General features: G+C 42.0%; 3 protein-coding genes across 3 annotated transcripts; 1 reads left to right on the top strand and 2 right to left on the bottom strand.

Moving 5' to 3' along the window:
* Positions 1–677: 677 nt before the first annotated feature.
* On the bottom strand, positions 678–2,473 carry LOC309709711 (monocyte chemotactic protein 1B-like). Its single transcript, XM_082538495.1, has 3 exons — positions 2,270–2,473; positions 1,487–1,604; positions 678–1,397 (listed from the first exon to the last, which is right to left on the bottom strand). Exons 1-3 carry the CDS (start codon positions 2,334–2,336, stop codon positions 1,283–1,285), a joined length of 300 nt encoding a protein of 99 aa, XP_082394621.1. The 5' UTR covers positions 2,337–2,473; the 3' UTR covers positions 678–1,282.
* Positions 2,474–8,690: 6,217 nt separating this feature from the next.
* LOC309709741 (monocyte chemotactic protein 1B-like) lies at positions 8,691–10,333 on the bottom strand. Its single transcript, XM_082538561.1, has 3 exons — positions 10,111–10,333; positions 9,463–9,580; positions 8,691–9,373 (listed from the first exon to the last, which is right to left on the bottom strand). The coding sequence occupies exons 1-3, from the start codon at positions 10,175–10,177 to the stop codon at positions 9,259–9,261; spliced, it is 300 nt and encodes a 99-aa protein (XP_082394687.1). The 5' UTR covers positions 10,178–10,333; the 3' UTR covers positions 8,691–9,258.
* A 5,366-nt stretch (positions 10,334–15,699) lies between these two features.
* Positions 15,700–17,391, top strand: LOC309711520 (monocyte chemotactic protein 1B-like). The gene is made up of 3 exons (XM_082541910.1): positions 15,700–15,836; positions 16,502–16,619; positions 16,709–17,391. Exons 1-3 carry the CDS (start codon positions 15,770–15,772, stop codon positions 16,821–16,823), a joined length of 300 nt encoding a protein of 99 aa, XP_082398036.1. The 5' UTR covers positions 15,700–15,769; the 3' UTR covers positions 16,824–17,391.
* Positions 17,392–23,678: the final 6,287 nt, after the last annotated feature.

Raw genomic sequence — 23,678 nt, 5'->3', positions numbered from 1 at the left:
GTACCTGAGATACCCACAACGTGCTCTAATCGTGCTAATAGAATATTATGTTCAACAGTATTGAATGCTGCACTAAGGTCTAACAGGACAAGCACAGAGATGAGTCCACTGTCAGAGGCCATAAGAAGATCATTTGTAACCTTCACTAAAACTGTTTCTGTGCTGTGATGAGCTCTGAAACCTGACTGAAACTCTTCAAATAAGCCATTCCTCTGCAGATGATCTGTTAGCTGTTTGACAACTACTCTTTCAAGGAACACTTGCTCCTTGCAAAGAATATTGTTATTCAGGAAGTGATCGGTATTGAAGTTCTGTACACTGTAAATTTACAGGAGTGCTGGCATCATGACCCAGCTCTAACTAAGCAGCAAAGCACGAGCATGACCAAGAGCTTTGAACTGATGCTAACTTAATATAGCAACCAATCTGCACATCACAGGATGTGATCTGTTTAGCTGGGCTCTCTGGTGTTCCTTTGGAAAACCAGCAGTTTCTTTACCGTTTATTTAAGTGGCACAAATTGTTACTTTATGAAAAAAAACACTAAAAAAAACTGCAAAGACAAACTTTCATTTATTCTTTAATTTTAATTTAGGACTCAACTTAGTAGTAGCATGCAAAAAACAAAGTGTTTACAAACACTAACCAAACTGCCCATAGGGATACTGGAGATGTATACAGTTCCAGTCTGGAAGAAGACACACAATGACAAAGTTTCACTGATCCTTTATCCTTTATTTTGAAGTGAAGTTATCAGCACAATCATAAAAACACAAATACTTAAGTTTTACATCAAAACCAAGCAAACTGTCCACAGTGCAGGAACAGTGCTGCAGCCCATAGCTTATACTCTGCTGTTTACTGATGACACCATGTGGAGGTGGGAGGCACTGCTCTTTCACAAAGAACAGCTTCTCAAGTCATTTCAGATTACACTCCAAAGTATCACAGTGCTTACGGTCAGACTTTCAGTGTTGTATTAAGCAAAAACACTCGTTATTCAGTATAATAAGATAAATATTCAAAGTCAGAAATGTAAAAATATTAAATATCAGTATTAAAAGAACGACAGAATAAACAAACAAAGAAATGTTTGGATTGCAGGAAATTATTCCTATTTGCAAATGAATCTCATAATTATGTCTTTAAGTATAAGAATATCTGATACAGATTCAGCATGTAGACAGAAGAGCTGCTGTTTGGTTATACAAACTTCCAGCATTTAAACATATAAACTGTCCAGCTTTTGTCCATGAAGGCTCTTCCACAGTAGTTTCCACGGTTACAGGTTGGATGTCTGTCCTGGGACGGCTTTGGCATCCAGGTAGCTGATGAGCTGCTTCACCCAGGGGGCCGAAGGTCTGACACACAGCTGTCGGCCTGCCACTGTGTTCAGCCTGAAGGTTCACAGAAAGAGGAGAGTCAGAGGATGGAGGGGCAGGTTTGGTGATGGTGGTGATGTGTGTTTGTGAGGTTGTGTACTTACAGGATGGCGGGCTTGGAGCAGCGCTGGCTGGTCTTGACGTAGCTGACCACTCTTCCTTTAGGCACTTCCTGGTCATTGAAGCGGAAGCAGCACTTTTTTGGGCCAGCACCGCGCATACCTGCAAACAAACAGGAACAAGTTAACAACTGAGCCACTGACACAGCACCACATCATCTGCTTCCTGGTTTTTGTTCCGATTCAGTTTCCTGCTGGCTGGTGTGAGGTCACATCTGATACTGTATGTTTAGTTGACGACACTGTGCAACTGCTCATTTGTTCCCCTGAGTTATGAAGTGGTCAGATTTGTCATGTGACCTGTCCTCTGTTTACTGTATCTATGAAGTAATATGTTAATATTAAGTTTAATGCTGCATTAACATTAATTATTTTCATATTGCACATTAGAATGGACTCTTTATCTTAGACAAACTACTGAATGCTACAGCTTTAATGGTTCATGACTTTAGCTTCAGAAATAGAATTTCTTTCTAGTAACTCCTATGAATGAAAAAGATTGAAGAAAAGTTTCATACATTGTTTATCAAAAATAAAATCAATAGCTTGCTATTAATGGTCTATTAGTTTGTAAATAAAACAGCCAAGAATTATTGTTGCTTTGTAATAAAATTAATGATTTGAGTGATTTGTTTTTGGTTTTCTCAATTAAAAATTAAAAAAACATTTTTTATTGTTACGTATAAACGCTGAATATCATATTAATATTAATTTCAAATTGTTATTCATCACACAGTGTAAAGGTCAGATCATTAAAACGAGCCTTACCCTCAGTCAGAGCGATGACAGCCAGCATGAGCACAACCACAGACAGAGCGAGACGAGGAGCGGCCATCCTGAAGTTTGTTTGTTGGCTTCGTGTTGCAACAGTGGATTAAAGTCTCAGCTGAGCTCTGTCGGCTTGTTCTCTGTGCTGTGTCACTGCTGTCCACCTGCTTCACATTTATACAGTTGGAAGAAGAAGCGGGGCAGACCCTGTTGTGCATCTTGGAAAGTTTGTGACGAGTCGAGTTTCACTAAAATGAGGAACTGTTTAATTTCTCTTTTTAGTATGCCTCTCTATCACACTGACACTGCAGACCTTTCATTGCTGATGCAGTGTGAAACAGTTAAGTGTCTATATAGGACATATCAGTATTCAGACATGTATTTGTTCAACCCCGTGGAGTTTCCCCTATATATGGATTAATATGGACTTAGCTGCCTGCTGCGTCCTCTTTATGCTAAGAGCAGTCCCACCTTTCAGCCACTCTGCACATTTCGAGCTTTCTTAGGGTAAACTTTTATTCTGAGTCGATTCCCGTGTCTGAGTCCAGCTGTTGTGAAACTGTAACAGCAACATAAGTGATACTTGTTTTACAGTATTGGAGCGCTCTCATAGGGCAACTTTATATGAAGAAGAGCAGAAACAAATGTTCCTCAGATTTCAACCTTTTTCTCTCGATGTGGCTGAAACACAGTCTGGTGAACATCCAGACAATCAGTTAATAGAAGAAGATGAAATGGGTTGAAGATGGACTTCAGGAGATTTCTGGAGTGAAAAGTCCTGAAATCACCAAAGCATTTGCTCATAGCAGGTCATGTGACTGTGGGGGTTTCTGTGTTTACCTTGTATTATTGTAGGGTCTTTATCTTATAAAATAAAGCGCTTCAAAGCAACTGTTGTTGTGATTTGGCGCTATATAAATAAAGTTGTATTTAACTGCTTTAAACCTGCATTTCTTCTAATGACCAACAGGTGGAGCCACTCCTGTGGTTTCAGAAAGAAGTCTGCTTTAAACGTCACTGTAGCTGCTTTGTTGTGTGACCTCAGTAAAAAGTTTCCTGGTGGTTTGATGGTCTCAGCTGATATTTTCAAGTCCTCCGAAATATCACATAATGTTCATTTTGTACGTTGTGGTTCCCACTAGTGTAACAAGGATCATAAAGCCAGGTGTGTTTTAGGGTGGGCTTAGCTTGTGTGGTTGATAAATGCTGAAAACTGACAAAAGTCTCAGCTTCATGCTTCACACATGCAGAACTATCACTGGGTGATGTCTGGGTGGCTGTGCCCACCTGGTGTATTTGTTTAATATACAGTCTGTGGATAAACTAGTACTAAAAACTGTCTGTGCTGAATTTTTAAGATGTGTAGAAAAGCAGCAGGGACAATGTGCATCACCCTCACAATGTTGTGTAACAGGTGACATTTGTCATGCACATCTGCACGCAGGCTAACTCCATCCATCACCTCTCTCTCTCTCTCTTCTTTTCACCGTCACCACTGAAAACAAGAAGAGGCTCAGAGTTGATCCATGATGTAATCCCGCCTCCACCCTCAACCGGTCCGTCCCTCCTACCACACACCTCACCACTCTCTTGCTTTCGTCATACATGTCCTGCTCCACCCTCACATACTTCTCTGCCACTGCAGACTTCCTCACACAGCACCACAGTTCATCTCTTGGCATTCAGTCATATGGTTTGTCTAGATTCACAAAGACACAGTGCAACTCCTTCTCTGTCCTTCTCATCTCCTGTACTACTGACTACTTTCTTCATGTCTCTACCTCATCACTTACTGGTGAGTCTATTATTAGAAACCTTAAGTTAGAGACGGTGTGAGCTCAATCGATTGTATTCCACATGAGTATCCAGCGTGTGGACAGGAAGCAGAGATGCAGTTGTAGATGGCTCTGCAACTTCTCTCCTTCTGTCATCCTCCAACAACCCTCCCGCTCCACCACAACCACCCACACATGCAGGGCCTTGGAGTAGGGGTATGTCACCAGGGTGCAGAGGAGGCTACCCCCCCCCCCCCCCCCCCCCCCCCTCTGTCCCCTTCTGGCTGCCTCTGCCTCAATTTTATCCCACAACTTAGACATTCACATTACTCACACTCTCATTACACATACATATAGGATCTTGGGGGTGGGCACGATACACGGAGTCCAAAGTACCATCAGGGTGTACACCCCACCCCTGGCGTCGTTGCCCACCTCTCAATTTTAAATACACTTAGACATTGAGGGCTATCAGGAGGGACTATGCGCTTACCTGCTGCTCTCTGGCAGGTAGCTCCATGCCCTCCTGGGTTTTAATTGCACCTTAGAACACACATGCATCAACACTACAATGAGCGGGTGGAGGGAGGTTTGGAGTCTTCTCTCACCCCCGTTCTCTGCGGCCTGCTGGAGCGGGGGGGCTAGGAGGAGTTGGCCGTCTGACTGCGGTCTGGAGTGTGGGGCCTCCCTGCTGCTGCGGAGTCGGGGCGGTCTGCTTCTCCCCACCGCAGGGAAAAGGGTAACACCACCTGGGTCTGGGTGCAGTTCCCCCCTCCAGGGGCAAGGGTACCTAGACCCGGTTTGTAGAGTACGCTTGGGGAGTGTGATTGTGTGTACAGCGTCTCTTTATGTCTGTCTCCACGTTGGTTGAGTGTGGAGTAAGTGCATATGAGAGCATGAGGGTGGGAATGGATGTTTGTGTCTGTGTGTGCCTGTATGTCTGTGTCTATATGTCAGGTTGGGTATCAGACGCCACCTCTCTGGGGACATCTCAGGCCCTCCAAGGTTTGGAGGCCTATCTCCACCCACCACCACTTCCCCTGCCAGTGGCGGACTCCCTCAGACATCGGTGCGTTGGTGGTTCTTTGTGTCCGGGGATGGGCGTCCAGGTACACACCGGCTCACTCCTTGGCGGCCGCTTATCGGGGCCTGGAGCCTGGGGCTCGCTCGGGCCACTTCAGAGGTGGGGTGCCCCCGGCCTCTCGGCCTGGGGCTCGGTCACTCAGGCACGGCTGGCTGCCGGCGGAGCTCACGGGCGCGTCACTGCAACTCCCCCTGGCTTCTGCTCCGCGGCTGCTGAGTGAGCCCTCATCTGGGACTCTCCTCAGCTCTTACTGGGACAGTGGCGCGGCTGCCCCTTTGTTGGTCTTCCTTGGTCTCTTGTGTTCTGGGGGCCTCTGGATGTCTGGAGTTTTGATCTCCTCCATACCTGCTTCACGCCCTGGAGGACGGGGCTGTGGCTCCCCACACTCCCTAGCAGATCGTTACATGGAGAAACCTTTGGAATGCAAGCATGCTGATCCACACAGGTATGCACACAGGTGTACACACGGGTATTCACAGACGCGGACTACAGCTTTCTTGGCTGCTGCCTCAAAGCACATTGTGCGCTGTCTATCTTGCGTGCTGCACAATATCGTTTATTACTTAGTATCTACTGATATTTACTGCTAGCTAGTTTATTGTGATGGTGCCGTTTTTTTTATTATGTTGCTCTTTGTTGTTTGCTTTCTCTTCTGTTTTTTTTCTCCATACAGGTGACCCAGGTGTTTTTTTTTTTTTTGTTGTTTGGTTTTTTTTTTTTCTTTCTTCCCCCCTTCTCACCGTGTCTTCTCCCCTTTGGTTTTCTTTCTCTCCCTCTCTTTCTTTCATTCTTTCTCCCTGTCCTATCCCCCAGTCATGTCTGTCCCGTTTGTAGGAACTGAAAATAAAATAAATTCATAATTATAATAAAGGTCAATCAAATGGACCAATATGGCAAGGCCATGATGATCCACTTGGTAAAATAAATCCGCTTGGCATCTTTCTTGGCCTTAAGACAACAATTCTGATGGCTAAAGATCCAAACGGGACACAAAAAAAAAAAAAAACTAAAAAAAAAAAAACCAACCCATCCCCATAAAGTCTGTTTCTGCTCCCAGTCCACCTAATTATAGACCCAGTTTTAACCTTCCTCTTATTTCACAAAATCTGAAGAAATGTCCCAAAAGTTTTAAAAGGATGCTGGAAAAGAGATTTTTAACAGGATTATTCATGATGAAGACATGCAGCATTAACCATTTTGCTATTATCGGCAGCGTAAAAGCTTTTTGTAGCTAAAACCACCTGCTTGAGTCGTCCAAGGACCTGCTTGGAACACTTATCACCAATCCATCAAAATGAGATCTAATCAGATGATGTCTTAGAGCACAGCAAAATCATGTTAATAATTTGGTTCATTTCCTCCACATTACAAAGGTAAGTTAAAGGATAAATGTCCTACAGGCCTTTCTGGATGGCATAGGGACAGTGAATGAGTCCAGGCTAGGCTGGACCTCTGATGGTGTTCTTGGCTTTTAAGGCTCCACCTGAGATTGATTGCACACAGTTTGGCCACCAGCTGTTTTTATGATGTGCTGGAGAGCTCTCCTGTTCAGAGACATGCAACTAATGTACCATGCTGTGATGCAGTATGATGACAGATGCTGTGGTGGACCTCTGAAAACTGACCAGCACACAGACCTGTGGTGATTAGTAGAAACGTAGCTTTTCAATTTCAATTTCATTTATTTATACAGCGCCAATTAACAACAACAGTCCCCTCAAGGTGCTTTATATTGTAAGGTAGACTCTACAATAATAGATACAGAGAAAAAATTAACAAACGTATGACCCCCTATGAGCAAGCACTTTGGCGACAGTGGGAAGGAAAAACTCCCTTTTAACAGGAAGAAACCTCCGGCAGAACCAGGCTCAGGGAGGGGCGGGGCCATCTGCTGCGACCGGTTGGGGTGAGAGAAGGAAGACAGGATAAAGACATGCTGTGGAAGAGAGACAGAGGTTAATAACAAGTACGATTCAATGCAGAGAGGTCTGTTAACACATAATGACTGAGCAAGGTGACTGAAGAAGAAATACTCAGTGCATCATGGGAATCTCCCAGCAACCTACACCTGTTGCAGCATAACTAAGGGAGGATTCTGTCATGCTCCTGGTTTGGTGACCCAGCGTTTTGTGTTTCCTTTTGGTATCATCTTATGTTTTGTGGTAATTCTTATTTTGTATTTGGGCTTAGGGTTTGGTTCTTGTGTTTAGTGCTTTAGTGTTCTCCCTTCTGTGCTTTGTTCGTGTCCCTGAGTTTGTCTTTGTGAATTTCTGTTTTACTTTGAAGGTCTGGGTCTCTTATCACTGTGTCAGTTTGTGTCTTCCTGTCATCCTGTGAATTAGGATCAGCTGTGCTCCACTCCTGTGTGTCATTACCTGATTACCTTGTTTGTATTTATAGTGTATGCCTGCTTGTGTTCCTCGTCGGTTCGTCTGTGTTATTCTGCGTCTCTCTGCTCCACATTCTTCTCTCCATTTCCAGCTCTCCATCCCCTGCCTACTGCCTTGTGTCTTTCCCTGCGTGTGACTTTGTCAGTTATGGTTTTGTGTTTTGTTATTATGAGTTTTCCCCAGTTTAGGTTTATGTTCAGTTCTGCCCTCACCTTTCTTATTGTGCACTGTAAATAAACCCACTCGCACCTCCGCCACTGTCTGCAACATGGGTCCTCATTCACTCCATCACACAACTGCTGCCCCAGCCGTGACAGATTCAGGGTCACCTGGTCCAGACCTGACTATATGATTTAGAAAAAAGGAAAGTTTTAAGCCTAATCTTAAAAGTAGAGATAGTGTCTGTCTCCTGAATCCAAACTGGAAGCTGGTTCCACAGAAGAGGGGCCTGAAAACTGAAGGCTCTGCCTCCCATTCTACTTTTAAATGCTCTAGGAACAACAAGTAGGCCTGCAGAGCGAGAGCGAAGTGCTCTAATAGGGTGATATGGTACTACAAGGTCATTAAGATAAGATGGGGCCTGATTATTTAAGACCTTGTATGTGAGGAGCAGGATTTTGAATTCTGGTTGTAACAGGAAGCCAATGAAGGGAAGCCAAAACAGGAGAAATCTGCTCTCTCTTTCTAGTCCCTGTCAGGACTCTTGCTGCAGCATTTTGGATTAACTGAAGGTTTTTCAGGGAGTTTTTAGGACTTCCTGATGATAATGAATTGCAGTCGTCCAGCCTGGAAGTAATAAATGCATGAAGTAGTTTTTCAGCGTCACTCTGAGACAGGATATTTCTAATTTTAGAGATGTTTCAAAAATGGAAGAAAGCAGTCTTACATATTTGTTTAATTTGAGCATTGAAGGACGTGTCCTGGTCAAAAATGACTCCAAGGTTCTTGGCTTTGCTTTGTGTAATCTAACAAACAGCAACATGTTTAAAACTGAGTTTAAAAATTTTCTGAATCACAGGCAAGCAAGGATTTGCTTAAGTGTCATTTCCTGTTTGTTTTTTTTTAAAGTGAAGGTTGAACTCTACACCTGCAAAGGACATCAGTAGTTGTTCCATTGTCTGTTTATGTGACACGAGCTGTTACACTCTGTAAGAAGACACACAATGACAAAGTTTCACTGATCCTTTATCCTTTATTTTAAAGTGAAGTTTTCAGCACAATCATAAAAACACAAATACTTAAGTTTTACATCAAAACCAAGCGAACTGTCCACAGTGCAGGAACAGTGCTGCAGCCCATAGCTTATACTCTGCTGTTTACTGATGACACCATGTGGAGGTGGGAGGCACTGCTCTTTCACAAAGAACAGCTTCTCAAGTCATTTCCGATTACACTCCAAAGTATCACAGTGCTTACGGTCAGACTTTCAGTGTTGTATTAAGCAAAAACACTCGTTATTCAGTATAATAAGATAAATATTCAAAGTCAGAAATGTAAAAATATTAAATATCAGTATTAAAAGAACGACAGAGTAAACAAACAAAGAAATGTTTGGATTGCAGGAAATTATTCCTATTTGCAAATGAATCTCATAATTATGTCTTTAAGTATAAGAATATCTGATACAGATTCAGCATGTAGACAGAAGAGCTGCTGTTTGGTTATACAAACTTCCAGCATTTAAACATATAAACTGTCCAGCTTTTGTCCATGAAGGCTCTTCCACAGTAGTTTCCATGGTTACAGGTTGGATGTCTGTCCTGGGACGGCTTTGGCATCCAGGTAGCTGATGAGCTGCTTCACCCAGGGGGCTGAAGGTCTGACACACAGCTGTCGGCCTGCCACTGTGTTCAGCCTGAAGGTTCACAGAAAGAGGAGAGTCAGAGGATGGAGGGGCAGGTTTGGTGATGGTGGTGATGTGTGTTTGTGAGGTTGTGTACTTACAGGATGGCGGACTTGGAGCAGCGCTGGCTGGTCTTGACGTAGCTGACCACTCTTCCTTTAGGCACTTCCTGGTCATTGAAGCGGAAGCAGCACTTTTTTGGGCCAGCACCGCGCATACCTGCAAACAAACAGGAACAAGTTAACAACTGAGCCACTGACACAGCACCACATCATCTGCTTCCTGGTTTTTGTTCCGATTCAGTTTCCTGCTGGCTGGTGTGAGGTCACATCTGATACTGTATGTTTAGTTGATGACACTGTGCAACTGCTCATTTGTTCCCCTGAGTTATGAAGTGGTCAGATTTGTCATGTGACCTGTCCTCTGTTTACTGTATCTATGAAGTAATATGTTAATATTAAGTTTAATGCTGCATTAACATTAATTATTTTACTTTCAGATTTGTTCAGCTCTGCTGTTTTCATTAGAAATTATTGTCTAGTCATTGCCAACATTTAGATATATAATCATCACTTTGAGTTATTATTTTCACATTGCACATTTGAATGTCCTGAGACTTGTGTGTGCTTTATTTTGTTTTTTGTTTGTTTTATATATACGTTGAATATGAATTAATATTACATTTAAAGGAGAAAGAAATTGTTATTCATCACACAGTGTAAAGGTCAGATCATTAAAAGGAGCCTTACCCTCAGTCAGAGCGATGACAGCCAGCATGAGCACAACCACAGACAGAGCGAGACGAGGAGCGGCCATCCTGAAGTTTGTTTGTTGGCTTCGTGTTGCAACAGTGGATTAAAGTCTCAGCTGAGCTCTGTCGGCTTGTTCTCTGTGCTGTGTCACTGCTGTCCACCTGCTTCACATTTATACAGTTGGAAGAAGAAGCGGGGCAGACCCTGTTGGGCACCTTGGAAAAATTTGTGACGTGTCGAGTTTCACTAAAACAGGGAACTGTTCAGTTTCCCTTTTCACTACGCCTCTCTCAAATGGGACCAAAGTAGATCTCTCTGGTCTGTCCAACTTCCTATGTGCTTTCTATTCTGACACCACAGACCTTTCATTGCTGATGCAGTGTGAAACAGTTAAGTGTCTATATAGGACATATCAGTATTCAGACATGTATTTGTTCAACCCCGTGGAGTTTCCCCTATATATGGATTAATATGGACTTAGCTGCCTGCTGCGTCCTCTTTATGCTAAGAGCAGTCCCACCTTTCAGCCACTCTGCACATTTCGAGCTTTCTTAGGGTAAACTTTTATTCTGAGTCGATTCCCGTGTCTGAGTCCAGCTGTTGTGAAACTGTAACAGCAACATAAGTGATACTTGTTTTACAGTATTGGAGCGCTCTCATAGGGCAACTTTATATGAAGAAGAGCAGAAACAAATGTTCCTCAGATTTCAACCTTTTTCTCTCGATGTGGCTGAAACACAGTCTGGTGAACATCCAGACAATCAGTTAATAGAAGAAGATGAAATGGGTTGAAGATGGACTTCAGGAGATTTCAGGAGTGAAAAGTCCTGAAATCACCAAAGCATTTGCTCATAGCAGGTCATGTGACTGTGGGGGTTTCTGTGTTTACCTTGTATTATTGTAGGGTCTTTATCTTATAAAATAAAGCGCTTCGAAACAACTGTTGTTGTGATTTGGCGCTATATAAATAAAGTTGTATTTAACTGCTTTAAACCTGCATTTCTTCTAATGACCAACAGGTGGAGCCACTCCTGTGGTTTCAGAAAGAAGTCTGCTATAAACGTCACTGTAGCTGCTTTGTTGTGTGACCTCAGTAAAAAGTTTCCTGGTGGTTTGATGGTCTCAGCTGATATTTTCAAGTCCTCCGAAATATCACATAATGTTCATTTTGTACGTTGTGGTTCCCACTAGTGTAACAAGGATCATAAAGCCAGGTGTGTTTTAGGGTGGGCTTAGCTTGTGTGGTTGATAAATGCTGAAAACTGACAAAAGTCTCAGCTTCATGCTTCACACATGCAGAACTATCACTGGGTGATGTCTGGGTGGCTGTGCCCACCTGGTGTATTTGTTTAATATACAGTCTGTGGATAAACTAGTACTAAAAACTGTCTGTGCTGAATTTTTAACATGTACAGAAAAGCAGCAGGGACAATGTGCATCACCCTCACAATGTTGTGTAACAGGTGACATTTGTCATGCACATCTGCACGCAGGCTAACTCCATCCATCACCTCTCTCTCTCTCTTCTTTTCACCGTCACCACTGAAAACAAGAAGAGGCTCAGAGTTGATCCATGATGTAATCCCGCCCCCACCCTCAACCGGTCCGTCCCTCCTACCACACACCTCACCACTCTCTTGCTTTCGTCATACATGTCCTGCTCCACCCTCACATACTTCTCTGCCACTGCAGACTTCCTCACACAGCACCACAGTTCATCTCTTGGCATTCAGTCATATGGTTTGTCTAGATTCACAAAGACACAGTGCAACTCCTTCTCTGTCCTTCTCATCTCCTGTACTACTGACTACTTTCTTCATGTCTCTACCTCATCACTTACTGGTGATTCTATTATTAGAAACCTTAAGTTAGAGACGTTGTGAGCTCAATCGATTGTATTCCACATGAGTATCCAGCGTTTGGACAGGAAGCAGAGATGCAGTTGTAGATGGCTCTGCAACTTCTCTCATTCTGTCATCCTCCAACAACCCATCCCCATAAAGTCTGTGTCTGCTCTCAGTCCACCTAATTATAGACCCAGTTTTAACTTTCCTCTTATTTCACAAAATCTGAAGAAATCCATCAAAATGAGATCTAATCAGATGATGTCTTAGAGCACAGCAAAATCATGTTAATAATTTGGTTCATTTCCTCCACATTACAAAGGTAAGTTAAAGGATAAATGTCCTACAGGCCTTTCTGGATGGCATAGGGACAGTGAATGAGTCCAGGCTAGGCTGGACCTCTGATGGTGTTCTTGGCTTTTAAGGCTCCACCTGAGATTGATTGCACACAGTTTGGCCACCAGCTGTTTTTACGATGTGCTGGAGAGCTCTCCTGTTCAGAGACATGCAACTAATGTACCATGCTGTGATGCAGTATGATGACAGATGCTGTGGTGGACCTCTGAAAACTGACCAGCACACAGACCTGTGGTGATTAGTAGAAACGTAGCTTTTCAATTTCAATTTCTTTTATTTATACAGCGCCAATTAACAACAACAGTCCCCTCAAGGTGCTTTATATTGTAAGGCAGACTCTACAATAATAGATACAGAGAAAAATGTAACAATCATGTGATCCCCTATGAGCAAGCACTTTGGCGACAGTGGGAAGGAAAAACTCCCTTTCAAACCTAATCTTAAAAGTAGAGATAGTGTCTGTCTCCTGAATCCAAACTGGAAGCTGGTTCCACAGAAGAGGGGCCTGAAAACTGAAGGCTCTGCCTCCCATTCTACTTTTAAATACTCTAGGAACAACAAGTAGGCCTGCAGTGCGAGAGCGAAGTGCTCTAATAGGGTGATATGGTACTACAAGGTCATTAAGATAAGATGGGGCCTGATTATTTAAGACCTTGTATGTGAGGAGCAGGATTTTGAATTCTGGTTGTAACAGGAAGCCAATGAAGGGGAAATCTGCTCTCTCTTTCTAGTCCCTGTCAGGACTCTTGCTGCAGCATTTTGGATTAACTGAAGGTTTTTAAGGGAGTTTTTTGGACATCCTGATAATAATGAATTACAGTCGTCCAGCCTGGAAGTAATAAATGCATGAAGTAGTTTTTCAGCATCACTCTGAGACAGGATATTTCTAATTTTAGAGATGTTTCAAAAATGGAAGAAAGCAGTCTTACATATTTGTTTAATATGTGCGTTGAAGGACATGTCCTGATCAAAAATGACTTCAAGGTTCTTGGCTTTGCTTTGTGTCATTTAACAAACTCAGCAACATGTTTAAAACTGAGTTTAAAATTCTAAGCGTGTGTAATGGGCAGAAAAAATACATTCTCGTCCACTAGAGGGCAGTACAGCCACGTGCTCTAATTAAATTGGTAGCAAAGTAAAACTTTTTCCAGTAAAACTGAAGAAGACGAAAAAGAAATTACATAATAGTCAGGCTGCGAGAGAGACAGCGCAATGCCTCATAGCAATAGATAAATATTTGAAAAGAAAAAAAGTAGTCAGTCTGACCTGGGTTCTGGAGAAATTCCGGCCCAGATGAAGACCCTAGCACGAGAAGAAAGCAAAAAAGTTATACTGATGATCAAAATGCTTTTTGTGACATTTTTGTTTGGTGGTGTGCTGTGTGATTTTTCTAATGTGAAATATCTGCTGTGGCTCCAAAAGGTTCGGAAACACTGCTATAAGGTGTTGTATCACATCAAAATGATTATTGCTGTGCTTCTGTTTTACACTGAATGATGGGGAAATATTGTTTGTTTTCTGCAAAATTACAATGAAAATGCACACTATTTAAAATGACTTACAGTGTAATGATTTCCTTGAATTACTTTTGGAGAATTACGTCCTTAGGCATGGGACGTATTATAAACTATTACCAAATCTGTCTTTATGTCTAGCCGGGGTCAGCATATCACAAATATATACATATTCGTTTTTCAGCATCATTCTGAGACAAGATGTTTCTAATATACAGACATCTAGTGTAATGCAATTGATTGTACACTGCTGTGTAGTCCATTGTTTTTAAATTATGTGTTATCAAAAATGATTTCAGGAAACACTGTTAAATGTGCAGTTTCTATGCCATATGTGAGGACATGATCCAGAGTGTGGGATCATTTCCAGTTTAAGAAAAGCCAATTGAGTCTAATAAAAAGTTAAATGAGGTTTTGAAATTGTCGTTTTCAACGTCTACACAGATATTAAAATAACCTGCACTATTTATTTGATCATAACTGAGTGGTAACACGGGTAAAATGCGGAGAAATCAGAGAGTAACTCTGAGTAAGAGCTAGAGGGATGGTAGATTATTACAACAAAAAATGTTTTTTTGAGTTTTTCAGGAAGGGTGGACAAAGGTCAGAGTCAGGCTTTCAAATGAATTAAAACTGTCTGTCTGTCTTTGGTTGATTAATAGGCTAAAATGAAAGATTACTGCCTCTCCTCCTCCTCTGCCTGTGCGTTGAGGACTGACAGTTAGCTGGGATTTTTTGGTGGATTCTGAGCAGACAGTCTATATGTGGATGGGGTGTTGGGGGAATAACAGGAGGTGGGACACTGCAGAGAGGCGTGTAAGATTCCAGCTCTGCTTCCTGGTTGCATCTCTGGATAGTCACGTTTTGGGGTGCTTAATAAAAGCACTCATTTTTCTCAAAATAAGAGCTGCTCCATCTACAGTGAGATGGATGACGTCTCTCCTAATAATAGCAGAGGTTCCCTAGAAAGTTTCACAATTTTCTGTGAAGCCAAAGTCGCTTTCTGGACAGACAGCCAGCAATTTATGGAGAATACGCACTCCTTGTCTGACTGTGCGGGGGGCCGGAAAAAAATTACAAGCTCCAGTACTGTTTTATGAAAGATACAAACTGACTCATTAATAAAAACTGATTTTTATTTCCCTTTTTATAACTAGAGAAGGAAAGAAGGACTATCGACTGGCTAGGCAGAGAGGCCAATCTGGAAAGGATGTGCAGCAGATTAGGGTGATGAAGGAAAGAGATGGAAATGTACTGATAGGTGAAGAGGGGTGCTGAGAAGAAGGAAGGAGTACTTTGAGGGTGAAAAAAGAAGAAAATGAGGTAGAGCGAAGTAGAAAGATGAATAACCGTTAGTTATTCAGAAGGTAAAGAGGATCAGTAAGAAGGAAATGCCGGCAGCTGTGAAGAGAATGAAGAGTGGAAAGGAGGTTGGTGCAGATGACATTACTGTGGAGATATGGAGACTGATTAAAGAGAGGGCAGTGGACTTTTTAACCAGATTGTTTAACACAATCTTGGAGATTGAGAGGATTCATGAGAAGCTGCAGTAAGTACAACTTATTAAACTGACCTTTGGCACCTTTGTTTTGTCTGAAAACTCATATGTCTGATATAAAGACACTTAACTGTTTCACACTGTATCAACAATGAAAGGTCTGTGGTGTCAGAATAGAAAGCACATAGGAAGTTGGACAGACCAGAGGTCCCATTTGAGAGAGGCGTAGTGAAAAGGGAAACTGAACAGTTCCCTGTTTTAGTGAAACTCGACTCGTCACAAACTTTCCAAGATGCACAACAGGGTCTGCCCCGCTTCTTCTTCCAACTGTATAAATGTGAAGCAGGTGGACAGCAGTGACACAGCACAGAGAACAAGCCAACAGAGCTCAGCTGAGACTTTAATCCACTGTTGCAACACGAAGCCAACAAACAAACTTCAGGATGGCCGCTCCTCGTCTCGCTCTGTCTGTGGTTGTGCTCATGCTGGCTGTCATCGCTCTGACTGAGGGTAAGGCTCGTTTTAATGATCTGACCTTTACACTGTGTGATGAATAACAATTTGAAATTAATATTAATATGATATTCAGCGTTTATACGTAACAATAAAAAATGTTTTTTTAATTTTTAATTGAGAAAACCAAAAACAAATCACTCAAATCATTAATTTTATTACAAAGCAACAATAATTCTTGGCTGTTTTATTTACAAACTAATAGACCATTAATAGCAAGCTATTGATTTTATTTTTGATAAACAATGTATGAAACTTTTCTTCAATCTTTTTCATTCATAGGAGTTACTAGAAAGAAATTCTATTTCTGAAGCTAAAGTCATGAACCATTAAAGCTGTAGCATTCAGTAGTTTGTCTAAGATAAAGAGTCCATTCTAATGTGCAATATGAAAATAATTAATGTTAATGCAGCATTAAACTTAATATTAACATATTACTTCATAGATACAGTAAACAGAGGACAGGTCACATGACAAATCTGACCACTTCATAACTCAGGGGAACAAATGAGCAGTTGCACAGTGTCGTCAACTAAACATACAGTATCAGATGTGACCTCACACCAGCCAGCAGGAAACTGAATCGGAACAAAAACCAGGAAGCAGATGATGTGGTGCTGTGTCAGTGGCTCAGTTGTTAACTTGTTCCTGTTTGTTTGCAGGTATGCGCGGTGCTGGCCCAAAAAAGTGCTGCTTCCGCTTCAATGACCAGGAAGTGCCTAAAGGAAGAGTGGTCAGCTACGCCAAGACCAGCCAGCGCTGCTCCAAGCCCGCCATCCTGTAAGTACACAACCTCACAAACACACATCACCACCATCACCAAACCTGCCCCTCCATCCTCTGACTCTCCTCTTTCTGTGAACCTTCAGGCTGAACACAGTGGCAGGCCGACAGCTGTGTGTCAGACCTTCAGCCCCCTGGGTGAAGCAGCTCATCAGCTACCTGGATGCCAAAGCCGTCTCAGGACAGACATCCAACCTGTAACCATGGAAACTACTTTGGAAGAGCCTTCATGGACAAAAGCTGGACAGTTTATATGTTTAAATGCTGGAAGTTTGTATAACCAAACAGCAGCTCTTCTGTCTACATGCTGAATCTGTATCAGATATTCTTATACTTAAAGACATAATTATGAGATTCATTTGCAAATAGGAATAATTTCCTGCAATCCAAACATTTCTTTGTTTGTTTACTCTGTCGTTCTTTTAATACTGATATTTAATATTTTTACATTTCTGACTTTGAATATTTATCTTATTATACTGAATAACGAGTGTTTTTGCTTAATACAACACTGAAAGTCTGACTGTAAGCACTGTGATACTTTGGAGTGTAATCTGAAATGACTTGAGAAGCTGTTCTTTGTGAAAGAGCAGTGCCTCCCACCTCCACATGGTGTCATCAGTAAACAGCAGAGTATAAGCTATGGGCTGCAGCACTGTTCCTGCACTGTGGACAGTTCGCTTGGTTTTGATGTAAAACTTAAGTATTTGTGTTTTTATGATTGTGCTGAAAACTTCACTTTAAAATAAAGGATAAAGGATCAGTGAAACTTTGTCATTGTGAGTCTTCTTACAGAGTGTAACAGCTCGTGTCACATAAACAGACAATGGAACAACTACTGATGTCCTTTGCAGGTGTAGAGTTCAACCTTCACTTTAAAAAAAAACAAACAGGAAATGACACTTAAGCAAATCCTTGCTTGCCTGTGATTCAGAAAATTTTTAAACTCAGTTTTAAACATGTTGCTGTTTGTTAGATTACACAAAGCAAAGCCAAGAACCTTGGAGTCATTTTTGACCAGGACATGTCCTTCAATGCACAAATTAAACAAATATGTAAGACTGCTTTCTTCCATTTTTGAAACATCTCTAAAATTAGAAATATCCTGTCTCAGAGTGACGCTGAAAAACTACTTCATGCATTTATTACTTCCAGGCTGGACGACTGCAATTCATTATCATCAGGAAGTCCTAAAAACTCCCTGAAAAACCTTCAGTTAATCCAAAATGCTGCAGCAAGAGTCCTGACAGGGACTAGAAAGAGAGAGCAGATTTCTCCTTCATTGGCTCCCTGTTACAACCAGAATTCAAAATCCTGCTCCTCACATACAAGGTCTTAAATAATCAGGCTCCATCTTATCTTAATGACCTTGTAGTACCATATCACCCTATTAGAGCACTTCGCTCTCGCACTGCAGGCTTACTTGTTGTTCCTAGAGTATTTAAAAGTAGAATGGGAGGCAGAGCCTTCAGTTTTCAGGCCCCTCTTCTGTGGAACCAGCTTCCAGTTTGGATTCAGGAGACAGACACTATCTCTACTTTTAAGATCAGGCTTCAAACTTTCCTTTTTTCTAAAGCATATAGTCAGGTCTGGACCAGGTGACCCTGAATCTGTCACGGCTGGGGCAGCAGTTGTGTGATGGAGTGAATGAGGACCCATGTTGCAGACAGTGGCGGAGGTGCGAGTGGGTTTATTTACAGTGCACAATAAGAAAGGTGAGGGCAGAACTGAACATAAACCTAAACTGGGGAAAACTCATAATAACAAAACACAAAACCATAACTGACAAAGTCACACGCAGGGAAAGACACAAGGCAGTAGGCAGGGGATGGAGAGCTGGAAATGGAGAGAAGAATGTGGAGCAGAGAGACGCAGAATAACACAGACGAACCGACGAGGAACACAAGCAGGCATACACTATAAATACAAACAAGGTAATCAGGTAATGACACACAGGAGTGGAGCACAGCTGATCCTAATTCACAGGATGACAGGAAGACACAAACTGACACAGTGATAAGAGACCCAGACCTTCAAAGTAAAACAGAAATTCACAAAGACAAACTCAGGGACACGAACAAAGCACAGAAGGGAGAACACTAAAGCACTAAACACAAGAACCAAACCCTAAGCCCAAATACAAAATAAGAATTACCACAAAACATAAGATGATACCAAAAGGAAACACAAAACGCTGGGTCACCAAACCAGGAGCATGACAGAATCCTCCCTTAGTTATGCTGCAACAGGTGTAGGTTGCTGGGAGATTCCCATGATGCACTGAGTATTTCTTCTTCAGTCACCTTGCTCAGTCATTATGTGTTAACAGACCTCTCTGCATTGAATCGTACTTGTTATTAACCTCTGTCTCTCTTCCACAGCATGTCTTTATCCTGTCTTCCTTCTCTCACCCCAACCGGTCGCAGCAGATGGCCCCGCCCCTCCCTGAGCCTGGTTCTGCCGGAGGTTTCTTCCTGTTAAAAGGGAGTTTTTCCTTCCCACTGTCGCCAAAGTGCTTGCTCATAGGGGATCACATGATTGTTACATTTTTCTCTGTATCTATTATTGTAGAGTCTACCTTACAATATAAAGCACCTTGAGGGGACTGTTGTTGTTAATTGGCGCTGTATAAATAAATGAAATTGAAATTGAAAAGCTACGTTTCTACTAATCACCACAGGTCTGTGTGCTGGTCAGTTTTCAGAGGTCCACCACAGCATCTGTCATCATACTGCATCACAGCATGGTACATTAGTTGCATGTCTCTGAACAGGAGAGCTCTCCAGCACATCATAAAAACAGCTGGTGGCCAAACTGTGTGCAATCAATCTCAGGTGGAGCCTTAAAAGCCAAGAACACCATCAGAGGTCCAGCCTAGCCTGGACTCATTCACTGTCCCTATGCCATCCAGAAAGGCCTGTAGGACATTTATCCTTTAACTTACCTTTGTAATGTGGAGGAAATGAACCAAATTATTAACATGATTTTGCTGTGCTCTAAGACATCATCTGATTAGATCTCATTTTGATGGATTTCTTCAGATTTTGTGAAATAAGAGGAAGGTTAAAACTGGGTCTATAATTAGCTGGACTGGGAGCAGAAACAGACTTTATGGGGATGGGTTGGTTTTTTTTTTTTTTTTTTTTTTTTTTGTGTCCCGTTTGGATCTTTAGCCATCAGAATTGTTGTCTTAAGGCCAAGAAAGATGCCAAGCGGATTTATTTTACCAAGTGGATCATCATGGCCTTGCCATATTGGTCCATTTGATTGACCTTTATTATAATTATGAATTTATTTTATTTTCAGTTCCTACAAACGGGACAGACATGACTGGGGGATAGGACAGGGAGAAAGAATGAAAGAAAGAGAGGGAGAGAAAGAAAACCAAAGGGGAGAAGAGACGGTGAGAAGGGGGGGAAGAAAGAAAAAAAAAAAACCAAACAACAAAAAAAACCAAAACACCTGGGTCACCTGTATGGAGAAAAAAAACAGAAGAGAAAGCAAACAACAAAGAGCAACATAATAAAAAAAACGGCACCATCACAATAAACTAGCTAGCAGTAAATATCAGTAGATACTAAGTAATAAACGATATTGTGCAGCACGCAAGATAGACAGCGCACAGTGTGCTTTGAGGCAGCAGCCAAGAAAGCTGTAGTCCGCGTCTGTGAATACCCATGTGTACACCTGTGTGCATACCTGTGTGGATCAGCATGCTTGCATTCCAAAGGTTTCTCCATGTAACGATCTGCTAGGGAGTGTGGGGAGCCACAGCCCCGTCCTCCAGGGTATGAAGCAGGTATGGAGGAGATCAAAACTCCAGACATCCAGAGGCCCCCAGAACACAAGAGACCATGGAAGACCAACAAAGGGGCAGCCGCGCCACTGTCCCAGTAAGAGCTGAGGAGAGTCCCAGATGAGGGCTCACTCAGCAGCTGCGGAGCAGAAGACAGGGGGAGTTGCAGTGACGCGCCCGTGAGCTCCGCCGGTGTTCCAGATCTACTGGCGTTTAGATCAACTGCCGTTGGTCGAACAGATGTGTGGCAGTCTTGCGTTTCAGGAGCTGCTACCGACAAACCAGCAAAAAAACGCCAAATGTGTCATCTGTGACACTTGTGAGGTTGTCTCAAACACACTCCGTCAGTCTTGATGCTGTTGAACAACAAAATGTTTAAAAATGTGGCGAGTTTACCTGGTGATATCCTCATGCGCGACGCGATCGCGAAAACAGCAAACAAGTAACACCACGCCGATGTTGTTCACAGGACAGCAAGAGTAAACGATCGGGAGACTCTTGTCGTCGTTATCGTTCCCCTCGCACGGTTTATTTCTCCGAATTCAGCGTTTTTGCTTCACAACCAGAGATGGGCAGTAACGCGTTACTTGTAACGCGTTACTGTAATCTGATTACTTTTTTCAAGTAACGAGTAAAGTAAGGGATTACTATTGCAAAATCGGTAATTAGATTACCGTTACTTTCCCGTAGGAACGCTGCGTTACTGCGTTACTAAAACCGTGATTTTTTTTTTGCGAGAATGTCTCATGACAGTGACGTAAGCAAGTGCGACGTTGGTGACAGCAGCTGTGTGCAGATCAACAATGGATAATATATCGAGTGCAGGAGAGAGTATGAGCGTGCAGCGTTTAAAGTGTGGAAGTACTGACCTTACTTTGAGTTTGATTCCATAAAAAGTGACAAAAACATTAGTGTCCGCTGTGCGTGGGAAGAAAACTTTTTACAGCGAAAAAAACCCCTAAACTTCCGAGCAAGCACCGAGTAGCTACGACGTAATGGGAAACTCACAGAGACACTCGCGCGGATTCTTCAACTGACCGCAGCACACCTGCACCAGGGTAACCCTCCGCCTACCCTGCTCCTGCTTTACAGGTGAAAATAGAGCAAAAGGACCGCTGAGTCTTTGACTTTATTTATTTTCTGCTGTGTTTTACTTGCATCTGTTTGAAAGAGTGAGTGAAAACACAAAAAATATTTTATTTTATGTGCTGGAATGTGTAGAAAATAGGTTTAAATGTTAAACTAATTTATTCAAGTCAGAGAATGTTGCATATAATTAAATGTTTTGCTTGATGCATAAAGTTAAAAGATTAAAACTGATAAAACAAGTTAAAAAAAGAGACTTTTCCATTTGATTACATTTTGTATGATGGATTATGTAGAAAAAGTAGAATTGGGCTGAAAGATCTATCACTTTATCACCTCTTCAGGTTGTAAATCGTGTTTTTAAAAAGTAACTAAGTAACTAAGTAACTAAGTAATTAATTACTTTTGAAAATAAGTAATCAGTAAAGTAACGGGATTACTTTTTGGGGGGAGTAATCAGTAATTAATTACTGATTACTTTTTTCAAGTAACTTGACCAACACTGTTCACAACTACAGCGTGCAGTTTACTTTGTGCACTAACATGGAGTCGAGTCAACCAGTGCCACCTCTGGCCAAGTGCCACAGCCTACAGCCAGATCAACCTGTGACACATCTGCACCACGTTTGAATTCGTGTCATGCACATTTGTACCTTTCAATTGTGTCTGTTTGTGCGTCATGCAAATAAACCTTTGGAAAGAATGAAATGATGTCATGTATTTATTATCAGCCTACATTTGTACAAAATTCCAAATTATATACACAAAGTCATAGAAATCACCACTCCAATTGGTCATCATGATTTTAATATTCTCTTTTTCCATAACAATGAAATACACCTTGGACAAATATGACACATCAATATTTCATTAGTGTTGTCACATCACATCCTGTAAGCATCGTCTGTCTGTGTCTTTTCCCTGAAAATGAATATTTCCAGCCAATATAGGCAATTCATCAACATGGCTGGAGTTATATACAGTCTGTATAAGTGTGGTTAATCTAATGAAGATTTGTAAGGAGACGGCAGTTACTGTGAATTCACAGCAGTTACACAGTGATTAGTAATAAACAGCCAGTGAGAGTGAGTGGATATGACTGTTCCCACCACTAACACATGACCATAGCCTACTACTAGATTAACTTGTGACACATCTGCACCTGCTGCTATGATCACAGTGAGTAGAGGCTGAGTGGCTGCACTTACCCCTGGTACATCCAAATCTGCCCACAAACATGTTGAAAGATGCAATGCCAGCAATGTGGATTGTCAACACTAAAAACAATCGGTAAGCAAAGACAACAGGGATCATTTGTTTCTGTTTATTTAGCACCCACAACATTTGTAGTCGCCTTCTGCACAGGGGAAGTCCACACACACCGTGTGGTACCACTTTCCACAGAAGGTGCAATCTGCAAGATTGAATGAGGTTGTCAGGGTCATTGTCTGACTGTTTATTACTAATCACTGTGTAACTGCTGTACATTCACAGTAACTGCCATCTCCTTATAAATGTTTATTAGATTGACCACACTTATGCAGACTGTATATCACAACCAACTCTAACATGTTTGTTTGCAGAGGGAAGACACAGACAGACTATGCTAACGACATGTGATGTTACAACACTGGTGAAATATTAGTGTGTTCACGACATTTTTCGTATGGGCAAAAGTATTGATATCAGGATGGTGATTCTTATGTGTATGTCATTTGGCATTTTGTACAAATGTAGGCTGATAATAAATATATGATATCATTTCATTCATTTCAAATGTTTATTTGCATGACGCACAAACAGACACAATTGAAAGGTACAAATGTGCATGACACGAATTCAAACGTGGTGCAGATGTGTGTCACCAGTTGATCTGGCTGTAGGCTGTGGCACTTGGCCAGAGGTGGCGCTGGTTGACTCGACTCCATGTTAGTGCACAAAGTAAACAGCACGCTGTAGTTGTGAAGCAAAAACGCTGAATTCGGAGAAATAAACCGTGCGAGGGGAACGATAACGACGACAAGAGTCTCCCGATCGTTTACTCTTGCTGTCCTGTGAACAACAACGGCGTGGTGTTACTTGTTTGCTGTTTTCGCGATCGCGTCGCGCATGAGGATATCACCAGGTAAACTCGCCACATTTTTAAACATTTTGTTGTTCAACAGCATCAAGAC

Source organism: Aulonocara stuartgranti (genome assembly GCF_965226115.1).
Source record: "Aulonocara stuartgranti genome assembly, chromosome: 7".
Taxonomy (NCBI): Eukaryota; Metazoa; Chordata; class Actinopteri; order Cichliformes; family Cichlidae; genus Aulonocara; species Aulonocara stuartgranti.
Note: the sequence above shows the minus strand (reverse complement) of the source record. Positions and strands in the feature narration are given on the sequence as shown.